The sequence below is a fragment of the Nannospalax galili genome, unplaced genomic scaffold (assembly GCF_000622305.1).
Source record: "Nannospalax galili isolate Female #2095 unplaced genomic scaffold, S.galili_v1.0 scaffold312, whole genome shotgun sequence".
Lineage (NCBI taxonomy): Eukaryota > Metazoa > Chordata > Mammalia > Rodentia > Spalacidae > Nannospalax > Nannospalax galili.
In genome coordinates, this window is record NW_008335967.1 from 7,600,051 (window position 1) to 7,618,235 (window position 18,185).

The 18,185-nt window shown below is 41.3% G+C and overlaps 2 protein-coding genes across 4 annotated transcripts in view; one reads left to right on the forward strand and one right to left on the reverse strand.

Annotated features, from left to right (window-relative positions):
• Nucleotides 1-3,755: 3,755 nt before the first annotated feature.
• On the reverse strand, nucleotides 3,756-9,166 carry Tmem60 (transmembrane protein 60). Its single transcript, XM_008830780.2, has 2 exons — nucleotides 8,957-9,166; nucleotides 3,756-4,441 (listed from the first exon to the last, which is right to left on the reverse strand). The coding sequence occupies exon 2, from the start codon at nucleotides 4,389-4,391 to the stop codon at nucleotides 3,990-3,992; it is 402 nt and encodes a 133-aa protein (XP_008829002.1). The 5' UTR covers nucleotides 4,392-4,441; nucleotides 8,957-9,166; the 3' UTR covers nucleotides 3,756-3,989.
• Nucleotides 9,167-9,537: 371 nt separating this feature from the next.
• Phtf2 (putative homeodomain transcription factor 2) overlaps nucleotides 9,538-18,185 on the forward strand; it is a 139,284-nt gene continuing 130,636 nt past the window's right edge. For 2 of the 3 annotated variants that reach the window (XM_008830781.3, XM_029562366.1), the window contains exon 1: nucleotides 9,538-9,672. The gene's annotated coding sequence lies outside the window, so the exon portion shown is untranslated. Of the gene's footprint in view, nucleotides 9,673-12,686; nucleotides 12,796-18,185 lie in introns of all 3 variants that reach the window. The other variant, XM_029562365.1, reaches the window with a different exon arrangement.

The window sequence follows — 18,185 nt, forward strand, 5'->3', positions numbered from 1 at the left end:
TGTTTAGGCTGAGAATAGGCATATGGGAAGAGTTTCAGGAGGGAGGTCATGGTATAGTGGAAGTGGACATTTAAAAGGTCATGTTGCAGATTGCCTACTTGTGACAATTTGTGATTACAGTATATGGAAGATAGTGGTAGTAAACGACCTTACGTACAGTGTGATTGACTAACATGAATACAGGGCAAGCAAAATCAGAGTAAAACATTAAGTACAAAGGCTCACAAAACCTCTGAATTATCTACTTAGTATTTGGTAATGAGCATTTTCTTTCAGTGCTTTTCATTTTAACCTATAACAGCATTCGGAGTCAAATTCTTGCATTGATCTGTGGGTTTGCTTCATTTGCCTAGGTTTTAGTATCCCCATTATGAATAGGTCTTTCCCTCTGTCCTGCCCCCATAGTGCGTATCTTACTTCTGTAGAGAAGTAGGACACTGATATTTTGCACTTACTCAGAAAAACAAAAACAACATTCAAGTCTTTCGGTAATTTGTAGTTTGTTAATGCTAAAATGATCAATAATTGCCTCTCAATACCTGGGAGAAGACAGAGGCAGGCAGGCAGATTTCTGTGAGATTGCTGCCGACCTGCCTATAGCACATTCCAGGTCAGCCCAGGTGATATAGTGAGACCATGTGTAGCTCAAATTCCTTCTGGGAGATGTGAATGACATCTGCTGCCCTCCTCCCTTGTTCCCTATGACAAACTGAGGTACAATTTCACCAAACTACAGTCTGGGAAACCAGTGAGTTTATTTGGCTTACTTATAGAGCAGTAAGTAAGAGTTTCAAGAGTGTGGGTGCTCCCCTCCTAAGGCCGCACTGGAAAGTCTCCATCCAGGCATAGATTGTGACTTCCCCACAGCCACAAAATAGGGAGAGAGCCTCCCTGCAGCTTTTCGATTTATATACTGTTAGCGCCCCCCATCACTTTTGCTTATTAGTCAGTTTTCTGCTTATTTGCTGAATTGTGAACATCAAAGTGGAAAAATAAGCCAAATTTGTAAGGCTAATAAAACTACATTAAACTAATTCATAATGTCCATTTGTCTTTTACGAAGTTGAGATATATTTGTAGCAAACCTGTGAGTACAGGTTGGACATGCTTGCCTCTAATCCAAGTACATATCTCTACTTCTAATTTTGGTACTTGAAAACTCTCCATTGTGTTCATATTACACTAAGCTAGCCGAAGGACAAAAGTTCAAAAGATCACTTAACAAACCATTTGCTCAAACTAAAGAAGTGTCCACAAGTTATGTATCCATGTTAACTTGGGAAATGGCCTCAGTAAAGAGCCTCTAATATTTCTTTTTTGAAGGAGTATTCATCTTACAACACCATTAGTATGTATTTCTGTATTATAAGGGAAGTATCCTATTAAAAAACCTGGAAAGAAACTTTTCTACAACACAATTATTCCGATTTTCCCAACCCATAAGCATCTTCTTTTCAATCTCTTTCATTGCTTAATGTCTAAATATATTGGTTCTGAGGCACACACTAATGATAGCTTATGATGATGCTGCCTTAGGTGCAGTATACCAAATTAAGAGAAAATTTCTTTCAGCAAACCCTTCAGATGCTATTAAGCTTTTTGTATCGTCACATGTAAACAGGTTGGTTATTGTGTTGCACTTTACATATAATTCCTATTCAATTTCTTTTTTCCCTTTAACATTAGAATTGTTTGGGAGAGGAGAGACCATTTACACCTTTCTCCTCAGCCATTCCAGAGAGTTTTTGCTTTTGCTTTTTTCCTATCCTAGGTCAGGTACTAGCAAACTACTGCAAACAGACATCACTGCTTCTTTTAAATAGCCTGTGTGACAAGCTTGCGTTTTTATAATCTTAAATAGCTGAAATAAAAATACAGTAGTATCTGTGATATATGAAAAGCCTATGAAATTTAAATTTCAATTCTCAGATTTTGGCTAAGATCAAGAGAAATTTAAATTCATGTCCATGTTTATTAGAACACAGCCAGTCTGTGGCTTATCTGCCACAAGGGCCAAATATTGCAGAAGGAGCCCATATCCCTTAATAAAAAAATCTTTGCTGATTCTTGTCCTAGCTAATTGCATGTGGAGCTATCCCTTCTTATCTCCCGACAAGAGCTTATAGTTACATAATTGTGAGAAGTAATTCTCTGGCTTGTTCTTATAAACATGAAAGTTTTATTTGAACTTAATGATACAGTCCAGAGACCACTTTGGATTTCTCAATTGGGAGTTATATGATCAGGCCTGGGCTGTTCACTTCTCAAATACTATTTTTATGAATCCTATTTTTAGATAGCCCAAGTAATACTATATTGCCAATTATAAGAATACATTTGTAATTGGTTTATTTAGCCTAGCTCTTTAATTTCAAAAGCCTAATTTAAGCTTTCTTTGTGGTGTGTGGCTGCTTTTGTTACCTTTTTTTTTTTTTTTTTTTAAATATGGGAGAACCGGGAAGGGGGTCTAGGGAGATGGCTTGGTGGGCAAAGTGCTGAGTTTGGATACCTAGCACCCACACAAAAGCTGGGCATTTGTAACCCTGGAGGCGGGTGGTGGGGACAGGTAGATTCCTGGGGCTGGCTGGTTAGCCAGTCTAGCCAACTGGTGAACTCCAGGTTTGGTGAAAGTCTCTGCCTCAAAAACAGGCTTAAAGATACAAGGTGTGGACCTCTGGCCTCTACATGCATGCACACAGAAAATAATCTGTATTAGGCAGTGAAATACAGTGATTAAGTGTATTAAGACTTGAGACAGGGTCTGTGTAACCACACTGGCCTCAAACATAAAATCCTGATCTCCCTTCTAAGTGTTGGCATTACAGGCAGGATTTATCACCACACTCTGCATGTGTTAGATCTGTTAAAAACAGATCAAGCTGGGCATGGTGGTACATGCCTTTAATCCCAGCACTCAGGCAGAGGCAAGTGGATCTCTGTTAGTTTGAGGCCAGCCTAATCTACAAGGTGAGTTCCAGGCCAGCAGCTGGGGCTATAGGGAGACCCTGTCTCAAAAAGACAACAACAACAACAACAAAAAACCCAGGTCAAAATGCCACTAGATTTCTGCCAGATCCAAAAGGAAAGACTATATAGGACAAAGACAGTCACCCAGCTTCAAGGTTTTGAAATGCTTCACCTTTAGAATTTTCACAAGTACTGCCACCTGGATTTCATTGGAATTGGTTAAGTACCTTGCTGTACTGGCCGTGTAGTTCCTCAAACCAGAACTTGTAAGAGTGAATGGGGTTAGTAGGGACGGCATGGTGGGATACACCTTTGATCCCAGCACTTGGGAGGCAGAGGGTGTGTATCTCTGTGACATTCAGGCCAGCCTGGTCTACATAGCGAGTTCTGGGCCAGTTGGGGCCTCAGGGAGACCCTGTCAGCACTAAGTTCCTGAGATCCCAGGACAAGAAGGCATTAACTGAGAGAACCAGAATGTAAGTTCTTAAATATTAGGAATAGGTAGTACATCATCATAAATAGTAAGTAGAGCTAAAAGGGAACCCAACCTACATAAAAATCTATCAAACTCGGATTCTGAGTTGTGAACATGAACTGGCATCCCTAATTATTTCAGTAACAGTTTTTTCCTTCACAATTTAGAAGCATCAATTACCATTTACTTTGGTTATACTAGAGTTACAATACAGTAAGCTTCTATCAAGTTATGCAGACTAATGGCTTCATGTTTACGTTCTTTAAATATTGGCCACATACTTATAACAAGTCATTCAAGAGACGTGGAAAAATGAGGTCAAAATCAAACTTTATTTATATAGGGAAAATGATAGTAACTCAGATATTGACTAATTCAGTTTTGGGTTGGCTAGAAGTTCGTGATTTACCAATCCTGTTCTGTAAAAGTAGTAAAGATTACACTGATAATTTTCCCTCGGTTTGCTGGTATTCTTGAAGCTTGCAAATATTCAGAACACTTTATAACTTGCTGAACAGCAACAGAAATGAGATGGTATACTTGGAAGTCAGTCTCTCACAAAAAAGACGTTATATCCAAGTTCTGTTAAAGCCCCAACCAGTAAAGCCCATAAAGGAATGAAGACATAGGAAAGATTCATGGTAGTAAACTGTTCCAGTTTAGCACACAGTGCGAGGCAGAAGGCTAACTTAAGTAGCATTGCAATGAGGTACCAGGCTTTTTTTTTAATATTGTGTGATCCATGTCGAGGGTCAAAGCCAGACTTACATCGGCCAGCCATCTTCACAATGAGTATGACGAGAAGGATAGTGTCAAATATCCAGACTGGAATAAATATGAGGAACCAGTTCCAAGGGGCCTTCTCATCCAGTTTCAACACCAACATGATCAAGAAGAGTAATGTGAAAAGCCAGGTGAGTAGCACTCTCTGAGCCAAGGACATTCTCATTTAAACAGTTTAAAGGGGCTGGTGCAGGGCTGAAATAAGGGAAATATACCCTAGAGAAGGAAAAAAAAGTCAAGATTTGATAGGAGAAATCACTTCCATTCCTAAAGTTAGCTCCTTCCCACTCCACAGACTTTCTAATTTTGAAAACATTCTACCATTCTTCCTTTCAAAACCTCTAAAACTTGTAGCAACTATTAACACAGCCACCACACACCATCCACACACTCATACATGTTTTATACTTATTTTAAATTATGAGGAACCTGACATGAGTGCTGGGAACCAAACTTGCATCCTCTGCAAGAGCAGTATGTACTCTTAACTCCTGAGCCATTGCTCAGTCATGGTCACTATTTCTTATAATCATGACTAAAGCACTAAAAATTTTAATATACACACCAAGTATAAGCTTTATTCAAAATGTCTCATGAGCAGTCAGTTCCTTTACAGTGCTATACAACTCAAGTTCAGGCACTCAGGACTTCATCTCCATACTTAAGGGATGCTCTTAAGCTCTGCACACTTGCAAATCTATTGTTTTTCATATATTATTTCAAGAGGTGCTAAAATAACGTATCTGAAATCAAAGCAGTGAAACAGAAGGTGATAGTTTCGAGAGTTTGTAAGGATGGAATGGTTAGTAAAAAACAGAACATCAGGACTGTAAAGATGCCATTGGACTAAATAATAGAGAAAGTCTGGATAACTGGATTTTCATATAATCTTTGTATTTTACATTTTTAAATTTCCAACTATTCCTAACGTAGATTGGTTAGAAACAAGTATTTTGTAATTGTTTTATGCTGAGTTATGCTATGATAAGGGGCTAATTTTTTTTTTTTTTTTAGACAGAGTCTCACTTTGTAGCACTGGCTGGCCTTGAAATCACAGAGATCCACCTGCCTCTGTCTCCTGAATGCTGGGATTAAGGCATGCACCACCATATGCAGCTGGGGATAACATAAACAAGTATTTTTAAAAATATTTTATTATTTATTATTTTTATGAGTGTATTGCCTGCATGTATGTGAGTGCACCCGTGTCGTGCAATGCCGTGGAGGTCAGAAGAGGGCTTCGGATTCCCCTGGAACTGGAGTTAAGGATGGTTTGTAACCACAATGTGGGTGCTAGGAATCGAACCCGGGTCCTCTGCAAAAGCAATCAGTGCTCTTAACTGCTGAGCCATCTCTCCAGCCCCAAGTATTTATTTTTAACTATGTGTATATGTGCGTGTCTGTCTGTAGGTATGTGCACTTGAGTTGCAACTTGCAGAGTACAGAAGACTGTCAGAAAACCTGCTGCTGGAGTTACAGGTGGATGTGAGCCTTCCTTTATGGGTGCTGGGAACCAATTCAGGTCCCCTGCAAGAGCAGTATGTACCCAACCCACTTCTTCAGCCCCAGGGCTAATTTTCATTTCACTATTCTGTCTCGACAATCTCTATTTCTCAAATAAAAATTTTATTTTTTTATTTGTGTATGTGTGCACGCACACATGTTCATGTCCAAGATCAGAAGAGGGCATCAGATCCCCTGCGACTGGAGTTACAGGTGGTTGTGAGTCACCTGATGTGGGTGCTGGGAACTGAGCAGCAAGTGCTCTTACCTGCTGAGCCATCTCTCCAGCTCCCAAGGTCTATATTTCTGTTTGCACTCAAACTATATACGACTGTTACTTTAGAGTATGTTCTAACACCTGGAAGGATTAGTATTCTAGAATATTTTGTATTTACCTTTTATTTTGTTTTCAATGCTAATACACTAAGTTAATTCTTAAAAAACTTCCTTTCGTTTTTATATTATGTGTATGAGTGTTTCGCCTGCATGTATTTAGTGCACCAGTGTGTACAATGCACATGGAGGCCAGAAGAGGGTGACCACCCCTGGGGAACTGGAGTTAGGGATGGTTGTTAGCTACTATGTTGGTGCTGAGAACTGAACCTGGGTCCTCTGGAAGAGCAGACAAAACGCTTAACAGTCTCTCTAGCCCCTAAACTTCCATTAATTTTTTTTTTTTTACTTATTTTTTATTTTATGTGAGTGTTTTGCCTCCAAGTATGTAAGTACAGCTGTGTCATGCAATGCCTGTGGAGGTCAGAAGATGCTGTCGGACCCCCTGGAATTGGAGTTAAGGATGGTTGCTAGCTGCCATGTGGGTGCTAGGACCAAACCCAGGTCCTCTACAAAAGCAGCCAATGCTCTTTACCACTGAGCCATCTCTCCAGCTCCACAAACTTCCATTTTTGATTGGGCAAGCATTAACATAACTTAGCTTAAGCCATAAATACGTATTCTATTCTAATTAATCCTCACATATAGACTTACAGTAAGTTGTTTTTTTTTTTTTACACACCAACCTTGTAACCATTACAACTAAGGGTAGGTAGGTACAATGGGAAATCAGAAGCCTGACTATATGCAGGTAAGTAAGGAGCTAACAGAAAACAAGGAAATGGAAACAGCTGAGAGACACTTTATTGTTTTGAGCCGTGTTTGAGAAAGGAGTAAGAAACAGTTCTCTCCTACCGTATCCTGGGAATTGAACTCAGGTCATCAGACTTGGCAGCAAGTTCCTTTTACCTGCTGAGCCATCTTGCTGGCCCAAGAAGAAAAATTTAGGAAAGGAGAGTCTGATAAGGCTAAGGGAAAAATAAGCTACTGGGAAATGACACTGAAGATGAGCACAGATGTGATGGGAAGGCAAAGATCAGAGAATGTAGAGGTAAGAACAAAACCATGGTGACACATAAGATGCAGGAATAAAAACAAGGAAAAGCCAAAGAAAATGGCTAGATGGCTAGAGTAGTATGCTTAATTTATATTTTAGAACTACTTTGATGTACTCTGCACTTCTCCAAGTAGGATGACAGTCATGGTACAAAAGTACATATGTGTTGTATTTCAATAGTTAGGTGTGAGTGTCCAAACAGCTTTCTCTTCTACTCGCATTTGTTTACTTAGTTCGAAAACGCTTGGGACTGCAGTACTTTGCTCTTCAGAAGCCATTTTTTGGTTTTTTTGAGACATGGTCTCACTACGTAGCCCTGGCCCGTCTGAAACTTTGCTATACATAGACCAGATTAGCCTTCAACTCACAGAGCTCCTCCTGTTTCTGTCCGGACGGAAGATCCGGTCTCAAAAAGACCAAAAAAAAAAAAAAAAGAAAGAAAGAAAAGGTTTATGATAATACACTTCCTTACAACATACTTTTTCATCATTCTGGTGGCACGTGCCTTTAATCCCAGCACTCAGGTAGAGGAAGGCACAACTCTTTGAGTTAGAGGCAGTCTGATCTGCATAGTGAGTTTCAAGCCAGCCAGACCTACATAGTGAAAACCTATCTCAAAACAAACAAAGCCCCATAGCTTTTCTATCTGCCACAGGAAGTACACTTCCTTACAACATACTTTTTCATCATTCTGGTGGCACGTGCCTTTAATCCCAGCACTCAGGTAGAGGAAGGCACAACTCTTTGAGTTAGAGGCAGTCTGATCTGCATAGTGAGTTTCAAGCCAGCCAGACCTACATAGTGAAAACCTATCTCAAAACAAACAAAGCCCCATAGCTTTTCTATCTGCCACAGGAAGAAAGAAGTGCCACTTTTTTTTTCCTCCCAGAAGACCAAGTAGCAAGCAGTCATTGGAAGGATGGCTGCAACGACCACAAGTATTTTAGGACTAGAGGTGAAAGAATGCAAGATCATCTTATTGTGGTTACAAGTTTAAAATGTGGGATGCAACAAAATTCAGTTCCAAGAAAATACTCTCCACAAAGGGAATGCCTGATATCTAAAGGATTGCGTAGGCTGGTCTACAATGGTGAAGCAAGACCCTAGCTTTACAAAAGCATCTTGATTAGTTTGAGCAAATTCTTTTTTCTCTTTTTTACTACCACTTTCCTTTCTCCCCAAAGAGGGTCAAGGGTGCACTCTAATTAATATGTGCTCCACAGATATTTGCCATCTGGTACCTGGAAAGTTCTTGCTCATGCGATTCCGAACCCACTGTTGAAAACTTCAGAGTTCTTCCACATGGAAATCTGCAGGGCCCTTATCTTACCATCTGCGTCCAGGGATCCTTTGCAAATTCCTCCAAGGTCCCACACCGCCCCATATCTCAAAGACAGTTGTGCTTAATGAACCCACAATTTATTCTACAAAACAAGAAAATTTTTTCTAAAAAATAAGTGGCTTTTAGAAAAGCTCGTGCTGCAACAGTCAAGATCAACCTAATCAACCTTCAAAGGAACAACACTCTGCTTACAACTTAGCTGACTTTGGGGCCTATTTGTCCCTGGAACGTCAGGAAGCTCCTCAACGACCCCGGTCTTTGGTCTGCTAACGTTTATGGTCCTCTAGCGGAGCTGTCCCGATTCGCTCCCATCCTGGGCCGTGGGCTCAAACCATTTTGGAATTAAATGCAGTTTTTGCATGATGCACAGCATAGCTGCCGTGCCAAGCGTGTGTGGGTGTGCGTGTGTGAGTTGGGCTGCAGTGCCCGACTGAGGGTCGGCCGCAGAGCCCACCGAGGCATCCGCAGGCAGTGCCGCGGCACCGAGTGGACTCACCAGGCAGTGTGGCTGGCGGAAGAGCCGAGAGGGCAGCAAAAGTCGCTAAATTCTCCAGTGTGGATTCTTCTCCTCTTCCACACTTTTCCCCCCATTAAATCCTGAACTCGTCACATGATAATTAAGAATAAGATTCAGTTCCGTCGATCCAAACCGCTGCGGTGGAGATGCCCAAGGTCCACCTCAAGGCCCCGCCCACATCCGGGGCTGGTTCCTACCCTGGACCTATCCCGTAAGGCAGAGAGGATGCCGGTCTGAGTTCAGAGGCCCCTTTCCCCGCGGTCATTGGACCATTTGGCAGCCAGTACCAACCAACCGACCTTTCCTTCTTTCGGGTTCGACAAAAAGGCGGTAATGGAGGAAGCCACTGGGCCCACCTCTTAGTCCTATAGGTTAAGAGAAAAGTCAGTTTAAGTTCAGCCGCGAGTTTCCACGGTCCCATTGGGAGCACAGGTGCCACTCAGTCCAGCCGGCACCGCCCTCGTATGGCCCCGCCCCCGAGCGGCTCGCTCCGCCCCGCCGCGCGGAGGCTGCAGGCTTTGGTGCTGAATGTTGCGGCGGGGGGCGGGGCAACGCGGGAGGCGGTGCGAGGGTCTGAGGCAACGCGCGCCCGGCCGCCAGGCTGTACCTCCTCGGGCTTCGGCGGTGGCGGCGCTAGCCTCGGAGTCTCTGTGCGTCTCCAGCCGCCTCTTAGCGGCTCGGCGCCCGCTGCTAAGGTAAGCGCTGGGGCACTTCCACGCCTGGGCGGGCAAAGATCTCCGGCTTCTGACAGGGTCCCCAGGATGGGTCCCGCCGCGCAGCCTAGCAGTGTGCGGGATGGAGGCGCGGGCTGCGGGGTCTGCTCGTCGCCTTCGCTGGCTGCACCTGTGGGCCCAACCCGGCCGCGGCCCCTTCTCATCCCTGCGCGGCTGGCGGGGGCACTGCGTCTTGCCCAGCCTGCGAGGTTGGGGCTCGGCTGCGGCAGTGCGGAGGCGCCCGGCCCCCGGCTCCCTTCCTCTTGTTCCCTCTTCTCCACCTCCAGCCCTGGGCGCGGGAGTCGCGCGGTCCGAGGAGGGCGTCTTGGGGGCTTCGGGTGGCCGAGCCTGGGCGGCGCGCGAGGTCCGCTAGAGCGGCCGCAGGAAGGGCTGGAGGAGCGGTTGCTCTGCGCGCTGCCGGGAGGAGGGGGGTGCCGCCTGCTCCCGCTCAGCCGGGCACACTTTAGTTTGGGGATCCAACCCTGACTGCGGAGGGGAGGCTGCCGGAATGCTGTGTGCCAGCCTCGGGCGGGATTTCAGGTCTGGAAACAATACGGTGGTCCCTCGGCATGGTCCATCTTATTTTATCTGCCTCATGTTGATAGTCAGTGTTCTGGTATTGTTCTAGTATTGTGCTTTCTAACTCATCTCCTTGTTGAACTTAAAGGATCATTCTGTTAACCATTTTATTTTTAATTCTGGCAAAAACCAAGGAACTGCGCTAACATACAAACCGAGGAGTAGAATCTGGAACAATTTATCTATCTCATTGTGAACTTTAAATGCTTAAGTAGTTTTGAAATTCACGAAAATGTATTAAATGCAATTTACAATTGCTTTCTTTGTCAATGGTATTTGTTAGTATTATTCTCCCAGTGACACTACTGATTTTGTAATTTTTGATTGCTTTCATCAAACATTTCTAAATGTTTATCCCCCCGCCCCCAAGTCTTTGACAATAAATTTAGTATTTGATCTTGTTGCTAGATATTTTTGTAATCACCCCCCCACCACACACACACAACTGGATCTCAGCATGCACTTTAGCTCAGGTCCTGACTTGGATTTGGAGTACAGGCTGCTAATTATAAGACAATGAAGTGAGTCTGTCTTGTCAGTCCCTGGCTCAAGCCAGCAGACCCCAGCGGAAAATAATTTGGGTGGCCTGGGGTCAGAACACAATGTGGTTCCAGGAAAATTTTTTGCTTTGAAAGTAGTCAGCCTCCAGGAACAAGGCGGGTAGTATCCATGTAGGTGTTAGGTGGGGAGTGTTCTAATTTTAACCATTTTGTAGTAGAGCATGAAAATGCAAACATTTCAAGTGCAGTAAACTATGTGGGCACTCTTGCATAGTCAAGCTTCAGAGAATAAACAGTTGAAAGCCTAAACTGGCACTGTACAGTTGGTCCTAAAAATAAAGATGATCTGAGCAACTTTTAAACCAGAAACCTTTTTGGCTAGTCCATTTAATGTATAATTGTGAGTAATTTGTAATGCAGAAGGTGTCACTAGACTGGGCCAAAGAGAATTTATAGTAAGATGTTAAAAAAAAATAGGATCAGAAAGTAGTTGAACTCAATGTATTACATCATTTAATCATTGTAGTCTTATGAGGTAGGTACTGTGATTTAATAACCAAATTTTAATTTACTCATTTGATTTCAATGTTAATTAGTTGGTGGAGTCGCTTATCCCCAATTTGATTCCAAAGACTGCATTTCAAGCATTATGCTTTACCACAACAGTAAAATTACCCTTTTAGACTTGATAGACTAGGTAGAAAACAGTGTTGCAAAGCCATAAACTAAATCCAGATTCTCAGTGCAGTAACACGAGATCATTGTATAATAGACAATGTTGAATGTTGCTGAGGATGTAGAGGTGGAATCAGCAGGAAACCTTCTTCCACAAATGTATCATCTGTGTTAGGGCTGGGTATTGTCGTCCACTTCTTATTATGTGTGAACTCACTATATAGATCAGGCTAGCCTCCAACTCATAGAGATCTGCCTGCCTCTGCCTCCCAAGTGCTGGGATTAAAGGCATGTGCCCCCACACCTGGCTGTGGCCCACTTATTTATTCCCAGTGCCCACCTTTAATAACAGCCCTCCGGAGTTCTGGGCCAGTCTGGTCTACCTAGTGAGTTCCAGGACAGCTGGGACTACATATTGAGATCCTGTCTCAAATAAACAAAAAACAAAACAAAATTTAAACAAAGAATCATCCACTTAAGAGGAAAAATATTTAAACAAATGATAATATAGCATGTAAGAGAATACTATAGAATCTGGCTTTGTGGAGTTTCAAGAATAGACACCAGAGGTTGAATGCCTGTTAATCGTTTTGACTGTGACTGTAATCCCCACATCAGTTTCCTTATTTGTTTAGTAGAGAGGATAGTACTTCCAAGGGGATGGTAAATACTAAATAAAATGTATAAAGTATTGACACATGATAAGCACTGAACAAAGAGGAAAGAACACATTTCTAAGAGCAAGAAGGGTGGGTGTTCCAGAGATGGGTTATCCTTAGGGTCTTGATTTTCATGACTAGGGAGGAAGGTATTCTACACAGGGAGAACACGAGACAGAGTCTCAACATCAGTGTAGATTTTTGAGAGAAGAGTATATGTTGCTTTATATCAAAATACTTATTAACAGCAGCTGGGAGTGATAACTGCATGTAATTTGGGCAAAGTGAGTACTATCCAGTTTTGCTAGCTGGAAATTATATACTTGAATACTAAACTGATAGAGTTTTGTTTAATACTTTTCAATACATATTTTCCAAATACCAATTCAGTATTTTTTAAAATGTTCGGTTAATCAGTTAATCATTTTTACTGAAATTTTAATTCTAAGTTATAAAAGACTAATAAAACACTACTAGAAGTGTTTTCACTTAATTTATGGAATATGTTTTGACATTGTTTATATAGTCAGATTTATTTTATGTGTATGAGTATTTGCCTGCATGTATGTATGTGTGTTCCTAGAGCCTGTGGAGGCCAGAAGAGGGCACTGGATCCCTTGGAACTGGAATTATACATGGTTGTTAGTTACCAAGTCATGATTGGGAACTGAACAAGGTCCTCTGCAAGAACAGTAAGTGTCCTTAACTGCTGAGCAGCCATCTTTCCAGGCCCTATACAGGCATCTGAAAGTTACTTGCTGTCCCTTAACCTCTTTACCTAGTCTGTAGCCACAGAGTCAGTTTTGGAAACTCCTTCGTGTATATGTTGATTTTCTTTTTCTTTCTTTTTTTCACTATGTAGTCCTGTCTGGTCTGAGACTCACTATGTAGACACCAGACACCAGACTGGCCTAGAACTCATAGAATTCCTCCTGCCTCTGCCTCCCCAGTGCTGGGATTAAAGGTGTGTGCACCACCCCACCTGCCAACTGTCTTTTCCAAACACATTGGGAAGCAGCGCCAAGCTTCCAGAATTCCTGTTTAGCAGTGAGTCCATTGTTCATAATTGTATTTATGTGTAGGTAAATAGAAAGAACATGTTCTTGTGACTTAATTTTTTTAAGTTTTATTTATTTGTGTGTGTGTGTCTGTGTGTGTGTAGAGTATATTGCCTACATGTATGTAAGTGCAGTCGTTTCATGCAGTGCCTATGGCAGTCAGAAGAGGGCTTCAGATTTCCTGGAATTGGAGTTATGGGTGGTTGTTAGCCACCATGTGGGTGCTGGGAATTGAAACCAGGTCCCCCACAAGAGCAGCCAGTGCTTAATTTCTTTAAAAACTGTAATAACTTAGATTGTTTATTAAGTTGGTTTTCTATATTCTTAGGTCTGTATACTAAAAGAATAGAATATGGTTATTTATGCAAATGAGTTAAGACATTTTATGTTTTTATGTGCACCACATGTGTACAGGATCCTGAGCAGAAGAGGGCATCTGATCCCCTGGAACTGAAGTTACAGACAGTTGTAAGCTGCCATATGGGTTCTGGGAACTGAACCTGGGTCCTCTGCAAAAGCAGCAAGCCCTTTTAACCTTGCTAGTGGCACTTAATGTTTTAAATTGGGGCTGCACTTGAAACTCTGAGAAAAAGTGCCAAGTGTCCATCAATCAGGGTAGCACAGAACTATATATACATTGAATTTGTAAATATGGAACATCACCTGATGACCAGAATCAAATGACTAAGTTGAAAATATAGATATTTAGGACAGCTGATTTTTAGTCTGGGTTGTTAGTATCCTGCAGATGGACAGAAAATGTAGAGGTGAATTTACAAATGAAAATGCTGCCGGATCCCTAGAACAGACAGTTTTATGAGAACTAGGAAAGAAACAAAATCTGCTGGATTTAACTCTGACTAGTGAACAGGAACTGGGGCAGGAAATGGCTGTGGCTGAAGAACTACCTGATAATAATCATAACGTGATTAAATTTGACATTTAATGAGAGGAAGTAAAGAGAAAATGTAGCTTTTGAGTTGTAGAAACAGTAAAAGAACTGTTAGGAGTTTATAGGAAATTTGAAGATATGTAGTAGACACTGATATTACTTTATAAAACTTTAATAAAGTATTAGTAAACTTTGAGAATATGATCAGAAAAATACAGAAAGCAAAAATATATGAAAAACACTTGAAAATTATGTGAGACAAGTTTCAGTGCTCTGTAGACTGAGGTTCAGGTCCCAGCTCTGCCACTCACCATTTAGGTGACTTTGGGTTCACTGTGTAATCTTTCTTGTTTACTTTTATTCATAAAATAGAGAAGCGTATCTTCTAAGCTTTCAAGAATTAAGTGAGATAATTTTTTAAAATGAGTGAAATGCTAAAGCCCTTGACATAGTGCTTGGGTTATGAAGTTGGTAAAAAAGTGTTGCTTATAATTCTCAGATAGAGGTAGTAAAACCAGAAAATGGCAAACAAGGAATTAACTCAAGAGGAAGCTATGGGATGTTAAGTAGTTGAAGACAGCAGTAAAGAATCACTGCAGCCACATGCAGAAATGGAAACTAGACGGAGAGGGGCTCCTAATCTCAATTTGTTTTCCTGAAGAAAATAGGTCAGACTCAAAGTTTAAGTTGATAGGCCTTTTCTATTCTAAATAATAAAAGAAAAACAAGGTCATTGGAATTGAGTCTCAGCAATATGGATTTCTAGAAAAAGGACTTGTTTACCTCATCTTGTATCCTTCTTACTAATTTCTGAAATTCTTTTATTCTCTCTCTCTCTCTCTCTCTCTCTCTCTCTGTGTGTGTGTGTGTGTGTGTGTGCGTGTATGTGTGTGTAGACTAGAAGTTGAACTACATATCTTGCTCAATCACTCTCCATCTTACCTTTTGAGAGAATGAATGTCTCTCACTAGGCTTGGAGCTCCCTGATTTTGTAGATAGGCTGAGCAGTAAGCCCTTAGGATCCTCCTGTCTCTACCTTCCTGGTGCTGGGATTATAGGAATGCTGAACTGGGCTTTTTGCATGGGTTCTGGGGACTGAACTCCAGTCCTCATGCTGGCATGGAAAGCAGGAACTGAGCCATCTCCCAGCTCCTAATTCCTAAAACCTTCAATAGAGACACACTCATAATTATTTATTTTTAAAACATTTATCTTTTTAAATAAAATGTCTTTTATTTATTCTTTGACAATTTCATACATGTAAACAATGTATCTTGATCATATTTCCCTACAGCTTCCCCCTCTTACTCCCCCCAGGTACCCCTAATAGATTTCCTTCCCTCCCTTCATCCCCCCCCCCTTTTTTTTTAACCCACTGAGTCGAGTTAGTGCTGTCTGCTGGAATGTTCCCTGATCTTGTTGGCTTGGTCTTGAGCAGGTCTTTTGCAGGTTACCGTAGCTGCAGGGAGTTCATGAGTGCAGTGGCCATGTCATGTCTAGAAGACAGCACTTCACAACCCTTCTCCCCATCCTCTGACTCATACATTCTTTTGATGTTCTTGAGCCTTGGGGTGGGGGTTGACATGAGCACTGAAAAAACATTCTCAGCACTTTGACCAGTTATGAATGTCTGCATTAACTGCTGACTACAGAGACGCTTCTCTGGCTAAGATTGAGGACAGCACTAATATAAATAGCTATGAGTATTTAGAAGACAGTTTGACAATATGTCATTTAGCAAAACATCAGTAGTAAATTCTTCCCTAGGGCCCCTGATGTCCTGAGTCCTGAGCTTTTGACCAGGTTTATAGTAATAAGCATGAATTCCTTCTTGTGGAGTAGGCCTCAAATCCAGTCCAAGAGAGATTGGTTACCCATATAACCTTGGTGCCAAGCCATTAAATATGTAGTCGTAAGGAAGGCTTTAATTGCAAGTAATCCTTGGGTGATAGAAGAGGCTAATTTAGCTGCATACAGTTCCTAAGTGTTTACTCCGTAGATCGTTTTGCCTACCCTCTTTTGGGTGTTGAATACATGAACGTATTGAAAAGTCAACTTGTTTGCCAAATCTGTTTTGCTCTTCTACTCCCTGTTTTGCTGGGTGGTTCTTTTAGTATGCAAGTCAGAAATTATAGAGTATCCTAACTCTTCCTTCCCATGTCTTCCATGTCTAATTAATCACTGCATGTGAGCATTCTCTCTAGTAATTATCTTTCAACAATGCTCTGCCCAGTACCCACAATTGAAAAACAAAACAAAACAAAACAAACCCCTCTACTGACTTAGGCCCCCACCCTTCTCCAAGTTATGCTTTTTGTTTAGCCTGATAGTAGTATTTCATATACTTCCTTTCGGAATGCTATTTCTGGATTATTAACATGTTATATGGTATGATAATATGTGCACATGTCATATAAATACAGGATTTTTTTCTGTATATATCTTAAACTTCAGACAGTATTAAGTAATTATATATCTAGGCCTGGAGTTTTCTTTGGAGGGAAAATTAAACTACATTTTATTTTTAGTGGACAGAGGATTATTTAAATTTGTTTCTTTGTGACTGATCATTGGTATTTTGTGTCTCTTTGTAATGCCTGTTCAATTCATAGTGGGTGAGGCCTGGTGCCTGTCTCTAACACTAGAGCTGAGGAGGTAGGGGCAGCTGGGGCTACATGGTGAGATGCTGTGTTCTTGCCACTTTCATTCCTGACTCTGGTAATTCCACCCCCCACTCCCCCTTCTATTTGGTGTGGCTAAGTGTTTATCTGTTTTGTTGAACACCTCAGAGAACTAGCCTTTGGTTTGCTTGTTGGTTTCTGTTCTCAACTTCACTGATTTACTGATTTCTATTCTCCATTGTCTCCTTTCTACTCTTTACCTTGCATTAAAAATATATGTATTTATTTTTTTGTTTATGAGTGTTTTTCCTTCATGTGTGTAAATGTACCATGTGTGCAGTGTCCACAGAGACCAGAGGAGGGTATGGGAGCCCCTGGAACTGGATTTAGGGACAGTTGTGAGCTACCATGTGGGTGCTGGAAACTGAGCCGAGACCTCTGCAAGAGCAGCCAGTGCTCTCTCTTGTGTTGACCTGTTTCTCCAGTCCCTTTTACCTTGCATTTTATTTGCTCTTAAATTATTGGTATCTTGAGATGGGCACTTAATTAATTAATTTGCAACCTTTATTCTGGAAAATAAAGGCTTAAATTTATGAAATGCCCTCTAAATGGTGCTTTTTAAAATTTATTTTTAAAACTTTTATATGTGTATATATTGTGTGTTGAGCATATATTTTACTTCATACCCAGCGACCATCCCTTCTTTCAATCATCCCTCCTCCTATCAGACCTCTTTGCCTCCCTTAGAAAGTTTTACTCCTACTTTCACATATATATGCCAACACCTGAATTATGAATCAATATAAAATCTAGGACCCACAAATGAGAGAAAATATGATACTGTCTTTCTGAGATTAGCTTAGTTCACTTAATATGGCTCTGTCCAGTTGCATCCATTTTCCTGCAAGTGATGCAACTTTGTTTTTCATTATGGCTGAAAAAAAATCTATCATTATCAATCACATTTTCTTAACCATTCTTCTATTGTTGGACACTGAGGGTGGTTCCATAACATAGCTATTATGAATAGTGCTGTAATAAGTAGTGATGTGCAAGTGTCTCTGGGATTCATTAAGCTTGGAATCGTTTGGGTAAATACCCAGGAATTATATAGCTGGATCATACAGAAGATCTGTTGTTTATTTTTATTTTTTACAAAATTTCATACTGATGTCCATAGTGGCTGGTCTAGTTTGCATAGTGTTCCCATTTGTTTATAACCTTGCCAACATTTGTTGTTACTTGTTTTCTTCATAACTGATAATTCTGACTGCAAAGTAGAACCTCAGTATAGTTTTGATTTGCATTCTTCGATCGCTAGTGAATTGAACATTTTTGTCATATGTTTATTGGGCATTTGTATTTCATCTTTTGTTTGTTTTTAGTTTTTTGAGACAGAGTCTCACCATGTAGCCTTGGCTGGCTTGGAACTCACTGTGTAGACCAGCTGGCCTCCAACTCAACAGAGATCCACCTGCCTCTACCTACCAAGTGCTGGGATTAATGGTGTG